Source organism: Phacochoerus africanus, chromosome 13 (assembly GCF_016906955.1).
Source record: "Phacochoerus africanus isolate WHEZ1 chromosome 13, ROS_Pafr_v1, whole genome shotgun sequence".
Lineage (NCBI taxonomy): Eukaryota > Metazoa > Chordata > Mammalia > Artiodactyla > Suidae > Phacochoerus > Phacochoerus africanus.
The window spans coordinates 69,034,288-69,053,694 of record NC_062556.1 but is presented as its reverse complement, the minus strand read 5'-3'; the positions used below and the strand labels follow the sequence as shown (position 1 = coordinate 69,053,694).

Genomic DNA, 19,407 nt, shown 5'->3' with positions numbered 1-19,407 from the left:
GTTGATTAATGGATGAATTCATATCTGTCATCATCTAACACGTATTCATGGGCCCGGGGCGCGTGGTTCAGCAGTGAGGTAATTTGGTTGTTGGAATTAGAACCGCGGTTGGTCGGAAAGAATGGCCGGGCATCTCATCCTTGATAGTTTTGGCTCCTCGTGGTACACAAAGGGACGGGGGCGAGGGGAGGAGAAACCAGGAATCAGGAAAAGAGGAAGAAGGAAAAGGAGGAAAGGAAGTCAGGAAAAGGAGGGGAGAGAGGGGAGAGGATGGAAAAGAGAAGAGATGAGAAGTTGTTTCAAGCCTTGAACATCGGAGAAGCGGTGCGCGCAGCTTTCTCATGGTTCAATGGGAGAGAGCATTTCACACAGCACAATCCTCCTTCAAGAGAGAACTGACTTTATTTGGAAGAGTGCCTTGGATAAGGTCCTGCCCCTTGAGAACCTGGCTCAGCAGATATAAAGTTTTCAGGGCCAGGAATGATATATATATATATTTTTTTTGTCTTTTTGTTGTTGTTGTTATTGTTGTTGTTGTTGCTATTTCTTGGGGCCGCTCCCGAGGCATATGGAGGTTCCCAGGCTAGGGGTTGAATCGGAGCTGTAGCCCCCGGCCTATGCCAGAGCCACAGCAACGCGGGATCCGAGCCGCGTCTGCAACCTACACCACAGCTCATGGCAACGCCGGATCCTTAACCCACTGAGCAAGGCCAGGGACTGAACCCGCAACCTCATGGTTCCTAGTCGGATTCGTTAACCACTGCGCCACGACGGGAACTCCAGGAAAGATATTTTAAATGAGACCACAGGAGGAATGTGGCCAGCGTGCCTCTTGAAAAGAAAAGTGACAGTGGTGGCGAGGAGGACAGAAGATGGGGAGAGGGCGGGTGAGGGCCATGAGGGATAAGATGAAGGACAAACCCCGGGGCCGGGCAGCTGCTTCCGGTATGTATTGCTCTCTCACAGTCTAAATCTGGACTCGCCTGAGTGTTTCTTTGGTCTTACATGATGTGATCTGGGTCTGAAGACGTTGTAGGAGCTCAACTGACGTCTTAGGAAAATCTGCAAGTTCGTTAGATATTTTTTTTCCATTTCTACATCATCACAAACAGCTGGGACTGCAAACATCTGGGTCCCCAGCCAGACCTGAATGTCCAAGATGGTGCACGCTGTTGGGTGCTGGTGGTGGGTGGGGAGTTCTGGTGGGCACGTGTCATGTGGCGTTTCTCATGTCATGGTGGCTGGGTTTCAAGAGGGGCCATCCCAAGCACAAGCATTCTAAGAGAGAGGAAGCAGAAGCTGCCAGTCCTCAAAGAAAGAGACACTGCTTAATTTCCACTGCATTCTCTTGGTTAAACCATCACCAGACCAGCCCTGATTCAAGGGGAGGAGAAATAAGCCCTCTCTTCTAACAGGGAGAAGGACAAAAAAAAATTGTTGCCCTCATTCATTTTAACAGCAGGCAGCTGATGAAGCTTTTAAAACATGGGAATGTCTTCTGTGCCCCTTAAAGTTGTTTGCTTTGTCTCAATATAGATTTATCTCCAATCTTCTTCAGAAATGTGCGTGGTTTATAAAAGCTTTGTGTGAGTGGTTTTTTTTTTTTTTGGGAAATCTGAATACATAGTGACTTTTACCTCTAGATGAATGTGGGATAAAATAGAGACAGCCAGAGTTAATGGAAGAACAGAGGGAGAAAGGACCATAAGAATATATGTCCCTAATAATTCAGTGGAAGTTAATATGTCCTCCAACACTTACAAATAAATAAATATAGATATAACAGTAGTATCTTAAGTCGCAGAAATAGTCATTGTGAATAATAAAAATAAATGTATTTAAAGTGTGGATCTTAGGGAGTTCCCGTCGTGGTGCAGTGGTTAACGAATCCAACTAGGAACCATGAGGTTGCGGGTTCGGTCCCTGCCCTTGCTCAGTGGGTTAACGATCCGGCGTTGCTGTGAGCTGTGGTGTAGGTTGCAGACGCGACTCGGATCCCGCGTTGCTGTGGCTCTGGTGTAGGCCAGTGGCTACAGCTCCGATTCAACCCCTAGCCTGGGAACCTCCATATGCCGCGGGAGTGGCCCAAAGAAATAGCAAAAAAAAAAAAAAAAAAAAAAAAAAAAAAAGACAAAAAATAAATAAATAAAGTGTGGATCTTAGAGAGTACAAATGGACCCTAGGGTGGTACAGAAGACAGAGGAATTTTTAAATTCTTAGATATATGTATGTGTACATATATATACTTTTTTTTTTTTTTTTTTTGCTTTTTAGGGCCACACCCATGGCATATGGAGGTTTCTAGGCTAGGGATTGAATTGGACCTGCAGCTGTCAGCCTGTGCCACAGCCACAGCAATGCAGGATCTGAGCCACGTCTGCGGTCTACACCACAGCTCACAGCAGTGCCGGATCCTTAACCCACTGAGTGAGGCCAGGGATTGAACCTCCGTCCTCATGGATCCTAGTCAGGTTGGTTAACAACTGAGCCGTGAAGGGAACTCCATATTTTAATATTTTTGAAATGAAATTAAACTGCCTGTCAAACTGCCAAGATTAAATATATTGACAAAACTTGTTTGGGTGAGATATGGAGAAACAGACTTTTACGGACTGTTGCAGGAAACATAAATGCATATAACCAAGTGCTTTTGCAAAATGTTTGCATATTTTTACAAGCAATCCCACTTTAAGGAAATTGCTTTAAGATAATAATTGCAAAAACGTGAAAAGTGTAGGCATGAAGGTGTTCAGTGTTGTTTATAAGGATGAAAATCAGAAGTAACCTACATGACCTTTGATAGGGAACTCATTAAATTATGGTACATGTATTCTCTGATGATAATCTGACAGTCTCTAATCATCATAAGTGATTTCTAGATCTAGATTTAACAGCAATGGGAAGACTTCTCTGCCTAATATTGAGTAATGATATCAGTTGCAAAACATGCATAATAAGCATTGATGCAAAACTGTATACATATACTTACAGGAGTCTCTATGCATGAATATAGTTACTAGTGGGAGACAGACCTTCTACTGTTGCCTCTCTTTGTTTTTCTGCTTTATACTAAATATTTTATGACAAGAAGAATTTTAAAATACAAAGCTAATTTTGAAAACAGCCACCAAAACAGCAGCAATAACAGCATTTGCAGCAGCTCCAGATTATACCTAGACCCTCTGTGTATCAACTACTTGGAAAAGATGACAGCATCTCTGCATTTTATAAAACAAATACCATGAAGAATAACACAAAGAACGCTTTGGCAAATACCAAGAGAAAACTCACAGAATGTGTGTCATCATTTGTTCTGAATGGGCTCATTCTACCCATTTTTCTTGAATGCTTTTTCAGCAAGAAGAATAACACAATTGTAGGCAGGAAGCCAGGTTTTCATAACAAGAAGTAAACAAGGAAGGATCACTTACCTAGGGGTGGCTTGTCGCAAGGAAAAAATCAGGCGAAAATGTCACTGAATGCCTTGTAACAGGTTGAGCTGTTCTATCAGCCTGGAGAAAACTGAGGTCGTTACCCTTTTTCTTTTTCTAGTTTCTTGCTTGAGCCCGTCCCTGACCTCCTCATCAGAAATGTCCTTATCTCCTCTGGAGACCTTCCTCATACCTGCCATCTCTGCGCCAGGAACTCACAGATCAATTGCTCAGCCCCAAGGACCAGGCAGTGGAAAACTTGAGTTTTGTAGAGTAAGCCCAGCCCAGCACCAATTTTCTGGGGCCACCATGCCTGATAGACATCCCTTGGCCGTTATGGTTTCTTGTTCTTGGACACAGTGGTAACCCACGCCTGGATCTTCGGTGGTATCACATTTAGTTCGACCACACACTTAGCCATTTCTCTAGCAGGACACTTGGCCGGAACAGGTAGATTTAGGAAGCCCACAAATATTTAAGTCTTGTGCTGAGCCTCGTTCTCCATCCAGATACCTTTCCTCCTAAGTAGATCAATGTAGATAGATAGATAGAGATAGATAGACAGACAGACACACACACAGACAGACAGACTGATGAATGGATAATGAGTTCCCATTGGAGTCCTCGGTGGCCATTCCCATCAACTGACTTCAGCCAGGTTGGGGCCACTTTGATTTATCAGAATAAGCCTCTTTAATATGGAACCATCTCTGCCAACCAAGGTTTTGGGAACAAAATCTAAAAAAGCTCCTGTTAAATTAGGTTGGCATCTTCCCCAAGGGTAATGGATCCATACTCATCTAAGATTCATATCATGAAGAGAGGGCTTCGAAGTGAACCTCTTCCTCACCCACCAAAAAAAAAAAAAAAATCTGCTCTGGAGACTTTCTATAGAGGCCAACCTAGATAAGTGCTAGTAACTTCTCTGTTAGAAGATCCTTAATTCTGCCTAATTGGATATCCTACTGAAAAGCTTTCACTTAGGAGTTCCCTGGCAGCCTAGTGGTTAAGGATCTGGTGTTATTGCAGCTGAAACTCAGGTTCAATCCCTGGCCCAGGAACTTCTATATGCCATGGACATGGGCAAAAAAAAAAGATTTAATTTTTTTTAAAGGAGGGCGGGAGAGTTCCCATTGCGGCACAAGAGAAACGAACCCAACTAGTATCCATGAGGATACAGGTTCGATCCCTGGCCTCACTCAGTGGGTTAAGGATCCGCCTTTGCTGTGGCTGTGGTGTAGGTTGGCAACTGTAGCTCTGATTGGACTCCTAGCCCAAGAACTTCCATATGCCTTGGGCGTGGCCAAAAAAAAAGGAGAGCAGAGAAACTGTCTGTCTAATTTAAAATCCGCTCCTCTGTTTTTAATGTGTATCAAGACTCACTTTCCTGGATCGGCCTAAATAATTCCAAGGACATGTTACACACAGAAACAGCTCACGAATGTGGTTAGTAATAACTAACAATAAATTATAATCATGGAAATGTAGTCTGCTATTAAAAATATAGGCAGGAGGGTGGTGTTTTGTACAAAGCTTGGTCTGCACAAAGCTTGAGCTAAAGAGCAAGAATTTGTCAGTGCAAAGAAAAGGGAGCAGATTGTGAAGATTCTAGTATTCAGAGGGGAAAAGCAAATATATGAAGAAAGAGCAATGAAATGGGCAGCAGCCTCATGTCATGATTCCACACAGAATCTGGCGTCATGCCAGTCCCAGCCCCACTCCTTGTTTTCTGCGTGACCTTGAGCAACTGCTTAACCTCTCTGAGATTCAACTTCCCCATCTGTAAAATCAGGAATAAAGCACACACCAGAAGAGTTCACAAAATAACCCGGGAGGGTATATACCATGTGCTGACACATACTAAGCTGTCAGTGAAGATTCACTGTCATTATTGTTAATTATTACATTCTTGTAACATGTATTTTAAATAGAGATTTAAGGTGAGACCTCTGAGATTAGGAGACGAGAACAAGATGCTGGGAGAAGCGCAATGAAGAAAAGGCTGATGAGCTAAAGATGCGGATTTGGAGGAGTGTTTATAATTCTTGGTTGAATTATAGGCTTGCCCAGGCAGTGCAGGGGCAAGAGAGTGAACAGGTAAATCTTGACCCCTTCCTGGCCAGGCTGCCTGAGCTCAAATCTCAGCTCTGCCACATCCAGCTGTTACTAAATGTGCGGTGCCTCAATGCCCACATCTATAAAAAGGGGGACATAGAGAGAGAGCTACCTTGTATGGCATTGCATGGGTCGCATGAATTCATGTATATAACGTGTTCAGGACAGAGCTGTCACAGAGTGAGATGAACGTGGGATTTGTTTCTTTCCTCTTCTGACATCCCATTGCTTCCTCCAGTTATTTCAAGATTTAGAAGTTTAGATTCAAATATAACTGCATAAGCTAACCGAGTGTGGTTGCTTAATTTATGATTATACACTTCATGTTGAAAGCACACATCAACAAACGGCCTTCATCTGCATTTGTGGCCTTGGTGAATGGTCCCACCATTCACCCAACTGCCAGTGAAAAATCCATGTGGAAATCGTCTTGGGCTTCTCTTTCTACTTTGCTTCCTAGACCTAATCAATCACTAAGCATTGTCAGCTATAATGACTAAATATTTCCCAATCTGCTCTTTACTTCCAAAAATTTCTTTTCATAAGTATCACTTCTCCCATGGACTATCGCAATTATCTGCTTAGATATCCTTCTGGTTCTAGGTTTAAGCCATTCTAATCCATTTTTTAACACGGCTGGTGGAGTAATCTTTCTAAAAACATAAATAAGGTCATGTCATTTCCTGCTTATTAACCTTCTATTGTGTTTCATTACCTTTAGGGTAAGGTACAAACTCCTTACAAGGTATTCAAGGCTTAGCTTGTCTGGCTTCCCCCTACTTATATTGGTCAGAACAAACTAGGTTATGCTGAAGTAACAAAAAAGCCCCAAATTTCAGCGGCTCAGCAGACAACACAGTGTGTACCTCTCTGTGCTATGAGTCCATCATGGATTGAAAGAGAACTTTGCATGTTTTACTTCTCATTAACCCAGGCTAAGGGAGACAATACATCAACATGTGTTTTCATAAACTCTGTAGCAGTAGGAATGCCAAGTGGCAAACTCACACTGAATCTTGTGTCCTACACTCAGAAGTCACATGTGTCTCTTCCATGTGATGTTTCTCCTGCCTACATTGCCTTGGCCAAGATAAGTCACATGGACTATCCCTGATGCAAAGAGAACAGAGACAAGCAATCCTAATATGTGGAATTTATCTGACTCGTTAATAACTATGAATCTTTCAAGAACCAACATAGGTATGATACTTTGGGAAACATCCCTTAACTTGGAGTTGCTCAAACTGTGATGAAGATGTGTTTTCATTTTTAGTCCATCATTTTTTTCAAAAAATACAGTAAAAGAAAAAGTTAAAGATACAGGAAATACAAGGCCGACTTTATTATTAACAAATACCCCAGGCACTTCCCTACAAAGTTTCTAACGACTCGCAACGTCTATGCTTATCTCACTGATGACTGCAGCCCAGTCCATGAACTGGCTTCCCAGTGTTTCTCAGTGACGCTGCTCTTATGCCTGTGCCCTTCCCTTTTCAAGCCCTGGGGCCTTGGACATGTTCTTGTCTCCTTAAGCATACTTCTCTCAGACTCACATTAAGCCTGATCATAACTGTTGGCTTTCTTATCTACCTCCTCTATAAACTGTTACTACCCTAGGGTCATGAACCATCTGGCTCTAAAATCTTGGAATCCAGGAGAGGAACTAGCAGATAACCGGCATTCAGCACATTTTTGTTGAATGAATAAAGAGGTGAGCAAATAAATAATTAGCCCACCATTTAAGTAAATCTCATTTCATATAGACCAGAGCATTATTGTCTTGGAAACTGCAAAGTGGAAACAAATGTTATTTAAGCTTGAGCGTTTAAAAGAAAGGCGAGCATGAAAGAACACACCTGTTTTCCATATCGAAGAAATGCGATTTGCCACAATTTGACTTGAAAGGAACTGCAGCGTTTATTTGTAGGAAAAGATGGTTGTGTTTATTACATTTTGATGAAGAACATGGAAAGGTCAGTGTAAAAAAGCATGGTGTGGTTTTAAGTCACGAGGAGGAAGAAAGTTAGAGGGTAAAAATCTGAATATCTGGAAGTTCCACACTGTGGACATACCACGATTGAAGTACGTGATTAGGGAGTTCCCACTGTGGCTCAGTGGGTTACGCACCCAACTGGTATCCATGAGGATGACGGTTTGATTCCTGGCCTCACTCAGAGGGTTAAGGATCCAGCGTTGCCATGAGCTGTGGTGTAGGTCCCAGATGCAGCTCAGATCCCGTGTTGCTGTGGCTGTGGTGTAGGCCAGCAGCTGTGGCTCTGTTTTGACCCCTATGCTGCAGGTGTGGCCAAAAAAAACCAAATAAAATAAAAAATAAAGTACATGATTATTCATAGGATGTGATACAATGTGGCACAGGCTTGTTATAGGAGCTGCCTGCCCACAAATACCTTCTCCATCACCTGTCAGGAAGGCTCCACTCTCCTACTTGCCTTGATATCCCCCCCCCCCCCCCCCCCGCCCACTGGCCATACTCTGCTTTAGCCGTGGCAGTCATTGCTTAGGGCATGTACGCTACCCCCCGGATGGTGGGAACAGGAGGAGTTGGGTAAGAATGAAATGTCTTTCTCCTTCTCAGAGGCAGATGACAAAAGGTGTTGGAGGGAGATGGGCTATTTGAGTCTTTTGAGGGGTAATTACTTTCAGCTGCTTTGGTTACGGGTTGCAGGGGATGGGGTGGAGATGTTTTGGCCCCTGGGAAGTCTTGGGGCTCTGAAGTGAGTACCTGGCAATGTGTGGCCACAGAGCCCCCTGGAGAAGTGCAGCTCTCACAGGTGTACATGGCATCCCTTGATTTGGGGGACTCTTTTGATGAGCTCCCCTTGACCCTGGGAAGAGTGTAAGCATAAGGGGATCTAAGGTTTCCTTCCTGCTTGCCACCCCAGTTGGAGGTTCCAGTGTGTGCACTGGATCGAGGCTAGGACCCTCGCGATGTACCCACCAGAGGCTAGAGTTGGGCAGCAGGCAAGGGAGCCACAGCACCTGTCCTCAAAAAGTTACATGGTTCCTCCCCAAAAGAATCAAATGGCTCATCTTCCTCCAACAACTTTTGACATCTGCTGCTGAGAAGAGAGAAAGGGGGAAGGAGAGGCAGGAGGTAGATGGGCCCCTGGGCTGAGAACAGCTGGGACAGCTTAGGCTGAGTAAACTGGCTTTGCTTCTCTGTGACGCATCAAGGAGGACGTTAATGGCAGGCACTCTGCTGGATTAGGAAGGTAAGATGACCGCTTCAATCACTCCTGGGGTCAAGGAGACCTCCCCAGTTACACATGCGCAGAAAGACTCCTGGGGTCAAAAAGGGAGGGGCACCAGGCCCCTTTACTCTGGAATCCTTCTTGGCCAAATGATGCTCACACATACTGGGGAGGGCCAGGGTCCAGTCAGGTGTGAGAACTAAAACAAGATAATTGGCCAGTGGAAAACAGGCCCAGAGGAACTGTCCTACATAAGAGATTTAAATCACCGCCCTGGTGTGTTCCTCACTCAGGGGACACATGCACCTGCACTCTTTTGGGTGTATATTGCTGCTTTGTTTTTGACCGAAATAAACTCTGTGTGCTCTCCCACTCCCTGTTCTGTGTTTCTAACAATAAACTTTGCATCTGTTTTTACAGTCTTTTCCACCTTGAAACATTCTTGCTTTCAACAGGGGGCAAAAACCAGGGCGATTTTTTTTTTAAGGGCCACACCCCCAGTATATGGACGTTCCCAAGCTAGGGGTCAAATCGGACCTGCAGCTGCCAGCCTACACCACAGCCACAGCAATGCCAGATCCTCATCTTCGATCTATGCCACAGCTCACAGCAATGCTGGATCCTTGACCCACCGAGCGAGGCTAGGGATCGAACCCATGTGCTCATGGATACTAGTTGGGTTTTTTATCATTGAGCCACAACGGGGATTCCAGGGGCAATTCTGCTGTTAGCTTCTAGCTAGTCTAGTGGCTAGGATTCCTGATTTTCACCCAGGCTACACAGGTTCAATTCCTGAGCAGAGAAATAAGATCTTGCTTCAAGCCATCACTCGCTGCTGTCTCTCGGAGCTCAGAGGCATGGGGGGGAAATATGATGTTTACCGTTTTCCACATTGCTGTTCTTTTCAGACCCAAATATACACCTTGTTGGGGGTTTCAGGAGTTCTCTGAGTCTCCAGTATCTCTGCCTTGGTTCCACTAAGAAACACTGGCTACTTTGACCCTGGACCCCTGTACTTCTGTTTCCTCAGCTCTAGGATGGGGATAAGGATATTCACCCAGTAGAGATTTTGTGGGAATTTTTTAGATGACATATGCAAAGGGTCTCGTGAAATGCCTGGCACACATAAGTGCTTTTCGTGAACCACGGTGACCTCAGAGCTCCTGTCCAAGGGGCTGGGGCTAAAGGGTGGGATGAGAATATGGTCCAGCAGCAGGGAGATACTCTTTGCTACTCACACTTCTTACCAAACCATAAGCTCGTGAAGGGCAGCATCAGCACCACATTTACCTTTGTATTCGCACAGAGCCTGCCCTGTGCTTAGCACAGAGCATGATGCTATTTTAATCAGGGCTAGCTCAGCAGTTTACGGAGCCGAGCACTCCTGAGTTAAGTTAGGAGAGTCCAGTCCTAACTTCGGCATTGCCAACAACAGGCAGGATGATTTTCAGAAATGCACTTCTCTCTGAGACGCTGTGGACCATTTGCTATGTGGTGGGCACAGCACCTGCAGAGGGTACAGTTGTTAAGACAGAAGTGGTCTTTGCCTCGGTGAAACTTTAATGATGAGGATAGACTGGCTATAATGATCACATGATTAGTTAGTTACTAATGTTTTAAGAACTACACGGGTATATCCAGAGGGATCCATGGGCATTTGGAGAGAGAATCCAGGGAAGCCTTTTTGGAGACCTGCCATTTGAGCAGAGACCCCAGGGAGGAATTAGAGTTAGCTGGGTGTCATGGAGGTGAGCAGGATGGAGGGCTTCAGGGGATGCGAACAGCCCCAAATGGAAAGGAGCATGGCACACCTTAGGATGATACAAGGCCAATGTGGCTGCACTTAGGAAATAAAGGTGACAGGGGCATGAGATGATTTAGAAACAGGAGACAAGGGGTCGGGGTCATGCAACAGCATTGGGGCCTTCAATCTAAGAGCAATGGGAACAGTGATGTGCCAAGAGTAGCCACAGGGAGAGTGAACTATGCTGGGGGAAGAAGTAAGGAGTGCACCGTCTACAGAGAATTTAAGGACAGTAGCAAAACGAAGGAGAAACTTTCATTTTCCCCTGCCCTTGCAACGCTAACTATAGTAATCAAGAGCTTGTTAGTAAATGTTTAACAACTGTTTTTCTAGGGAAAACACACATATATATGCCTATATGTGTGTGTCATGTTACAAATGTTCATAAAGATTATAAATGACATAAAGGATTGTCACACAGTTTCCAAGTAATGATAAAATATGCAAATACTCTTTCCTGCAAATTCCACGTAGTTGATGAATTCTCATGGAATGCTTTTGTTGATTTTTGCTAAAGGCTTCTATCTTTCTTTATCCAACCAATGCTTGTAATTTAACCATGATTTCACAAATGGAATTTCCTCTGATCGGCTCTTTTCCCAATACATTTATTGTCATTAAATCTGAATGGGATCTGTTCAACTATTTCTCACCCTTGTATAAATTAAACCCATTAAACTCAAATCTTTTCATGTCAGCACCAAACACAACCCTTCTTAACTTTAATTAGCATTATTATTTCCTCCATCACTTTCTTAAGTTTAGCAAAGAGGACAATCAGCAAAACAACAAATCAAGCTCTGATTCATGTTTGCCAATTTCCATGGTGTAAATACTCCCACAGTGGTGGAGTACAATCTACCAATGTGACACTCATAGCACAACATTGAATATAGCAGTGGGAATGGAAAGAGGTGTTCAGATTTGATAGACATTTAGCCAGAGAATCTTGGTGACTTGTTCCATGCCAAGGGTGAAGGCAGAACTGGGAAACTACTGGACTCATCAACATAACAGGGAGAGGCAGAAAGCAACAAGGAGTGAGAGCATGGGTTCCATTTCGGATGTGTTCCATTTGAGGTTCCTGTGACAACCAAGTGGAGAAGCTTAATAGGAAGCTAGATACATGGGCTTGGAGCTCAGAGAAGATCAGAATTGTAAATTTGGAAGACATTCATCAAAATGTTGGCAGTGTGTTAAACCATGCAGGGGGAGTTCCGGCTGTGGTGCAACTCGATCAGCATCTCTGCAGCGAGAGGAAGATGCATGTCCCATCCCCAATTGGCACAGTGGGTTAAAGAATCCGGCGTTGCTGAAGCTGTAGCAGTTTGCCACTGCAGCTGGGATCTGATCCCTGACCCTGGGGACTTACATATGGCAGAGGAGTGGCCGAAAAAAAAAAAAAATCATGCAGGGAAAAATTGGGGCTTGAAAGGGCTTTTAAAATGTCATTTGGAGGTTTTCAAGAAGCAGGTAAGCAGGCCAAGGAGACTGAGAAACAACAAGGAGCCGAGTGCCTCTATCACCAAAAGTGTTTTTTGTCTTTTTTTTTTTTTTTTTTTTTGCCATTTCTTGGGCCGCTCCCGCGGCATATGGAGTTTCCCGGGCTAGGGGTCTAATCGGGGCTGTAGCCACCAGCCTATGCCAGAGCCACAGCAACGTGGGATCCGAGCCGCGTCTGCAACCTACACCACAGCTCACGGCAAAGCCGCATCCTTAACCCACTGAGCAAGGCCAGGGACCCACCGGCAACCTTGTGGTACCTCGTGGTTCCTAGTCGGATTCGTTAACCACTGCGCCACGACGGGAACTCCTCCAAAAGTGTTTTAAGGAGGAAGAATGAACTTTGCTAAGAGATCAAGTAAAATGAAGGAAAATATGCTTTGTATTTAGCGCTTGCAGGTGTTACTGGAGACTAGAGCCAAGGCAGTTTCAGTATAATGTGGAAACCAAGAAATGAATGCGAGTTGGGAGACTAGAAAAGTGTGAGCAACCTTTCAACAACTTCGACTATGGAGAAGCCCGAGCGAGGCGGGGTGGAAGGGTAGGTGGAGGACTCGAAGGCTTGGGGCTGATAAAACGCTGACGATTCCGATCCAGTTCAGAGGGAGATGTTAAACTTGGGAGGCGGGATGGGGGGGGGGGGGTCCGGAATCCGTGTCTTTAGGAGTGGCTTTGTAGGTTTGCTGGCGGAAAGTGGAAAAGGTTTCTCTTTTTCTTGAAACAGGAAGACAGAGGAAACTACTGAGAATGATGGTTATAAGACGGGTGGAGTGGCAATGGGATTGGGAGTGTAAGTTTAGGACAAAGTGACGGTGAATGGACGATGGGAGGCGGATCTGGCCAGGCGGAGGGCTACAGCAGGGTTCGTGGGTTCAGCGTGAGAATGCAGATCAGGGCCGTGGAACAGAAGCTGCTAAAAACAAACGCTAGGGCAGCAGGGCCTTGGAGGGACGAACGCAGTTTCGGTTCCTTCCTGAGAGCCGGAGAGTGGAGACACACTTTTGGAACAACTCCTCCCAGACAAGAATTAGTCTGGAGTTCTGGTCGTTCCGATCCAGCGCCTTTTCCTGCGGAGACGCTGCAGTACCTCCGCCGAGCGCCACCGAAAGCGCGAGGAGCGCGAGACAGGCCAGGAACAAGCTTCTGCGAGGCGGACGGCAGGAGGGAGGGAGACGTGCCCGCGACGGCCCCTCTGCGACCAGCTCCCGCAGCCCGCCTTCCGGGGCCAGGCTAGGGCCGCCCCTTCCCGCCCCGGCCCCGCCCGGGCTCCGCGCGCAAAACGTTTCCTCCTCTCCAGCAGAGTCCGTCTGTCCCTGCTGCTCCTTCGCGACTAGCGCCCTCTGGCCCGACGTCACCGGCGCGCCCACCAATGAGCTGAAGAGAGGCCGGCGGCGGCGTGAAAGTGACGGTAGAAGCAACCAATAGCCGCGAGGAGGGGGCGGGCCGAGGCGGGAGTGTGAGAGAGCGCGTCCGCGCGCGTGGGGAGCTGCGAGCGGTGCGGGCGGCGCACGGCGCGGGCGAGGGGGGCGCGGCAGGGGGCGGGGGCGCGGCGCGGGCGGCCCCTCCCCCTGGCCAGCTCCGGGCGGGCGCCGAGAGCCGGGGGACTTTGCGTGCCCGGGAGGGAGATGCAGCCGCCGCTTTGGCTCCTTGCAGGTAACGCGCGGGGCGGCCCCTGCAGGGCCGAGCGGCGGAGAGCGCCGCGGGGCGAGCGGAGTTGGGTGCGGAGCGGACGCGGGGTTCCCACTGCCGCCGGGTCCCGAGCCCCATGGGCCGACGCGGGCGCGGCGTCGGCGCTGCTGGAGGAGTTGGCTCCAAGACCCGAGCTGCGGCCGGGGCTAGAGTCACGGGGGTTGCGGGCCCCCTCGCCTTGCTCCCGGGTATAAGCGGCACGCGGGACAAAGAGCGTGGCGTGAAGGGTGCACGCTCCGCCAGCCCGCGCCCCTGCGCCAGCCCGCGCCCCCTGCCCACTCCAGCGGCGCGGACGCTCCTTCGACCCCGGTCTCACGAGCGCCTCTGGCGCGTCCCTGGAGCGGCCACCTGGCCGCGGGGCCCCGCGCCTGGCCGCCAGCTGGCCGCAGCGCGGACAACGGCAGGGCGCAGCCGGGCGGCTTGGCCGCCTGCCCAGGGTTAAAGGCGGCTCCCCTGCAGCGCTGGAGTGCCAGCCACTGCGCGCTGGCCGCCGGGCGGAGCGGCAGGAGAGCGGCGTGCCCTGGGTCGGGGCCCTCGGGGCTACCGGGCTGCCACTTCCCTGCGCGGGCTTGGAGTTTGGGGAAGCGGAGCAGGTGGCGCAGCCGCCACTTCACCTCCCGCGGACTCCGCGGGGCTTCTGGTCTTGTTGATGTTGTGGCTGTAGGCTGTGTGTATTTTCTTCTTTTTTTAACCACACACAAAAGAAGGGAGGAGTTAGAGCAAAGCTCTCGCCAGAGCTCTGAATCATCCCACACTGCTCTTTCTCTTGGAGAGCAGATGGGTGGGGAGGATTTCTTGAGAAATAATTAACAGTAAGGACGGACTGGATCCCCTCCCGGTCCCCTCTCCTCGAGGTCCCGACCGTGACACCGGCGGACTTAGAGGGTAAAATGGCTACAAGCTAGCAAGCTGGAAACTTTCTGGGACAGTGGGACCGTGAATGTCGAACCTCCGCAGTCATTGCTGCTATAGGCACGCCTGGCCGTCCTGTGTTACTGAATTAAGAAACCAGGAAGGTGGTCCCGAGAGGACGACACTTGGAGTGGCATTCGGTTCCGCGGAGGGTGGTGGAAATGACAGTCCCTGTGCCTTGAGGGCCCCAGGAGAGGAGCAGGCAGCTCATGTCTCCAGATGCTGGGGCAGAAACCACGTGTTCTTTATTCTGGTTTCCAGAGGCACTGTCTCATTTCAGCCTGGCAGAGGGCAGCTGGTGCGTGAATGGTTGCTGGTGAGGTCGAAAGGACAGCCTGAGCCCAGAAGGCCCTTTGGTGCAAGTGGAAGAATATTCTATAGGAGGTGGTGGCTGCTCAGTTTTCCAGGGATCATTTAGGTTTGATCTGTCATCCCCTTTCCTGCAGTCTAGGCTGCTGTGTCAGCTGTCACCAGGTCCCCAGGGTTCACAGCTCAGTGACTGATGTTTATTTGCTTTCGGAAGGTGACATGGGGTCCCTGCTGGAGGCCTTTTTAACTTTTTCATTGATGATTGATGAATTTGTGGTAACCATCTGAAAATAGAGGATTGAGAAAAGTTTGAGAAATTGAGAACAGAGACTTCTGCTTCTTCCAAATCCAACTACTTGTAGGTACCAGTTGATTCTCAGTATAGTGCGAAACCTGCACAGGAGTGGGATAATGCCAACTTTGTCCTTTAGGCAAGACATTTCCTGGAGGAGAGGGCCATGGTGATGCTCCACCCCCCACCCCCACCCCATGGCCATCGAGAGAGAAACGGAACGGAACGTGGGCCTTCTCCGCTCATGGTCTGGGTGCCAAAAAGGGGACCCGTCTCTTCCATCATACCACCTCATGCTAGCAGGGCTTCTTGTACCCGAGTGCCAAGCCTGGCTGGAATCACTGCAGGCACAAAGGTCATGTACCATTGGAGAAAGGGGAGTTGGAAACAGGATCAGTTTGTATGGCTGTGCAGTTTATGCAGGACAGACGGATGCCTGGCCAGGGAAGCAGTGCTCTGGGTCAGCCCCAAAGGAGGGTACCCTTTTCTCAGTTGCATCAGGTCACCAGCTGGCCTTGGTTGGTGAGCCCATCTTCAAGAACAAACAGCCACATCAGGTGATCCCAAGACAGGAGGTCAGGGGCTGGGCACCGGGAACTAATCTTGCCAAAATAATACCAGTAATGAGGACTAATTGTTTACACACTCTCTCATTTAAGCCTTACCGCCACCTCCTCCAGCTGGTACCCTCTCGTGCTGATGAGGATCAGTCCTTCAAAGACTAGGAAGCTCAAGGTCATGCAGGTACCAAGTCCAAATCTGTCTGCCTCCAGAGCCTGTGCTTTTAACCACTGGGCTGGACCGAGCACTCTGTGCAGGTTCCTAACACTTTGTAGCTGTGCTGCATTTGCTCATCCACAGTATTTTCTGACCTCCTACTATACCCATCAACAGTCGTGCCTGAAATGAAGAGGCCGTTGTGAGTATTCTCAGGGGCAGCAGAGAAGTGAGAATCTTAGAGACTAGAGGAGGGGAGCTGCCCTGACGAGGGGAGCAGCCAGAAGGGAGAAGGGGACAGACTAGGTTCCCTGGTGTCTGTGCAGGAGAAAAAGAGGAGCTCTTCTGAGATTGGCTCCCCCATCCTGTTGACTCCCCGAGAGTCCAGGCCTGGCCCACCACGCGCCCAAATGTTCGGGGCTGTTGTCTGCCTTCCAAATGTTTTGGCTGTTGTCTAAGAACCAGACTTGCTGTGTGTGTTACAAAAATGGAGATGAAAAGGGAGGCACCACCACTAATTTAGGAGCACACATTACTCCCTGGTCCAGTGTTCTTCCAGGAGGGCCCCTGGAACCCCACGTAACCTTTTGTGAAATGCGCTTCAACTTTTGGGGCCTGAAGCAGATGGCATCAAAGACCACTTATGGGACCATTTGTCAGCTCACAGCTCTGTTTTACATTTAAAGTCGATATCAAGTATTTGCTCTCTTTCACATTTCCCTGCCAGGGATCGAACCTCTGCCACAGCAGCCACCCAAGCTGCTCCAGTGACAACACTGGATCCTTAACCTGTTGGGCCACAAGAGAACTCCACATTCGTTTTCTAAATCAAAGAACCCCTTTACCCTCTCCAAGTTAAGTCAGGCTAGCTCCCTAACTATTCAGGCTTTTTCAATTATGTAGTTTATTTCTAGTAGCAGGAGTCATTCCATTAGCTGCAGTGTAGACACAGCGGTTGGGGCCTGCATGGTGACCTCTGCTGTGTTAGGAGCTGCAGTTTGGATTTGACCAATGGTTTATCCTTTCAGTGAAAAGGGGAAAGAAAAAAAACCAACCCAGCAGATAGAGGCTGGAATATCCTGCTCTCCCCCCGCCCGGCTCCCCAGCCCTGACACTGACTGAGTACGTGAGTTACATCAGTGGAGAAGTTCAGGGGCCAGCACTGAGAGCCAGGGAGCCTTCCGTCTCCGGACTGTAAACCAGGGCCTGTTTCTAGCACCTGGAAAGGGCCCGTGTGACTGGAGCAGAGTGTGTCCTGTTGACCTTTGGCTTTGTCTCCAATTTCACGTGGATAGAAGCCTATGGCGAAAAGATGCCTGTGTGGGAGTTCCCGTTGAGGCACAGCAAAAACAAATTGGACTAGTATCCATGAGGACGCAGGTTCAATCACTGGCCTCACTCAGTGGGTTAAGGATCCAGTGTGGTATAGGTCGCAGACATGGCTCGGATCCTGAGCTGCTGTGGCTGTGGTGGTGTAGACCTGTGGTGTAGGCTAGCAGCTGTAGCTCCAATTTGACCCCTTGCCTGGGAACTTCCATATGCTGCAGATGTGGCCCTAAAAAGACCAAAAAAAAAAAAAAAAGGAAGAAAAGATGCCTGTGACCTCAGGTGATCGCTTGGGCCGACTTCTTATTGATTCCATAGTCTAGGGTATTCCCTCAGAGGCTTGGAAACAAATGCAGTTAATCTTTGAACAACCAGGGTTGACCTGCATGTGTCCACGAATGTGCGGATTATTTTTAGGACTTCACCGTCTGCAGTGAGTTAAATCCCCGGATGCGGGGGAACCATGGATACAAGGGGCTGACTGTAAGTTATACGTGGACTTTCAGCTGTAGGAAGGGCCAGTACCCCTAACCCCCGAGTTGTTCAAGGGTCAAGTGTGCCTCTAAACCGCCTTCCCCATCAGGGGGCTTGTGATTTTCTTCCACCTCAGCATGGAGGAATGTGCGCCAGCCCCCTTACTGGGACAGACAAGAGCCTCAGGACCAGTAAACCAGATGTTCGGGGGTGGGGGGGGGGCGCTTCTCAGGATGGTCTGTGCCCGCGCCCCCTCCCTCGTTGAGGAAAGCACTTGTAATCGTGGCTAACCTTTCCCCAGCAGGCACTAAGCCAGGCAGTGTTCCTCAGCCCTTAGGCGGGTGTCTTATTTAACTTTCAGGACAGCCATGTAAGGTGGGCCCAGTTGTCATCCCTGTCTGAGAAGTGAGGAAACAGAGAGGTGAAGTAACTTGGCTAAAGTGACACAGGATTGGAACTTCTAAGCCATTTGATGCAGCGGTGATCCTTTGGTAAAACCAAAGACAGGGCCTCTGGAGGGTGAGGTGGCCATGGGGACAGATACTATGTGATTAGAGAGGTAGTTTAATATTTGTTTGGGTGAATTCCAAGTGAGGAAGCTCTTAGGCAGCTCTCACTGCTAGAAAGTTCTTTTGCTTTGCGCAGTAGCACAGGAAGTGGACTGGGGGATAGGTAGCTTACACCAGGGCACGGAGCTAATAAATGCCAGGGCTGAGAGAGAAAATTTCTGGCTTTAGCATTGAGCCTGTTTGGAAGAAAAGTTAAAATGAAGTCTTTTTAGCTTGACATCGATGTGGAAGGTCATGTTCTCACCTGGGAGCGCCCAGCCCCTTCTCTTTTGGGATGCAGCTCAAACTGCTGGGGTGCGAGGCTGTCCCAGGCTGGGCAGTGTGCAGTGCGTGCCCTGCAGTGTCTGTCCTCTGTGTGTGAAGCACAGCTGTGTGCCTGCCTCCTCTTCTCTGTCAGGCCCTTCTCCCTCCCAGATTCTCACTTACCTGCTGTGCGTGTCTACAGATAAACAGTAAGCGCTTTCAGAATCAGGACTCTGCATCATGCACGCATGCGCACACCATGTGCTAAGCCCCAACAATGATTGGGTGAAGCAAAATAGTTTTTTTTTTTTTTGAACTTTGTAAACTGGTGCAAGGACTATGAAAATTATTTGCCTTGTGGAGTCGATAAATATAGAATTCCCTTAAATCTGTTTCTCTCAAGGGTAATCCAGTATCAGAAACCCAAGGACTTCTGATTTGGTAGGTTGCATTGGGCCCAGGAGAATCTCTGTGTGGGTGACTTTTCTGCCCACTGGAAATCACTTTGTCAAGCTTTTAATGATTGTATCTTATAAACTTGCAGCATAAACCAATAAATGACTGTCTGGCTCTCATTCACTTGAGGTAAACATGTCCACTGTATAAACACTCCTGACTCTGAATTCCTGGTGTGGCGCAGCCGAAATGAATCCGACGAGCATTCATGGGGATGCACGTTCGATCCCCGGCCTTGCTTAGTGGGTTAGGGATCCGGCATTGCCGTGAGCTGTGGTGTCGATCGCAGACGCGGCTCGAATCGGCTGTGGCTGTGGCTGTGGTGTGGGCCGGCAGCTGTAGCTCTGATTCGACC

At 48.4% G+C, this 19,407-nt stretch overlaps 1 protein-coding gene across 3 annotated transcripts in view; it reads left to right on the top strand.

Moving 5' to 3' along the window:
* Positions 1-13,449: 13,449 nt before the first annotated feature.
* The window catches only part of TMTC4 (transmembrane O-mannosyltransferase targeting cadherins 4), a 78,401-nt gene continuing 72,443 nt past the window's right edge, over positions 13,450-19,407 (top strand). The window contains exon 1 of one of the 3 annotated variants that reach the window (XM_047755942.1): positions 13,450-13,473. Coding sequence is in view for 1 of the 3 variants with exons in the window: in XM_047755940.1 (XP_047611896.1) it covers positions 15,967-16,011 (45 nt within the window). In the remaining 2 variants the exon portion in view is untranslated. Of the gene's footprint in view, positions 13,474-13,605; positions 13,719-15,939; positions 16,012-19,407 lie in introns of those variants that run through there. The other 2 variants (XM_047755941.1, XM_047755940.1) reach the window with 2 other exon arrangements.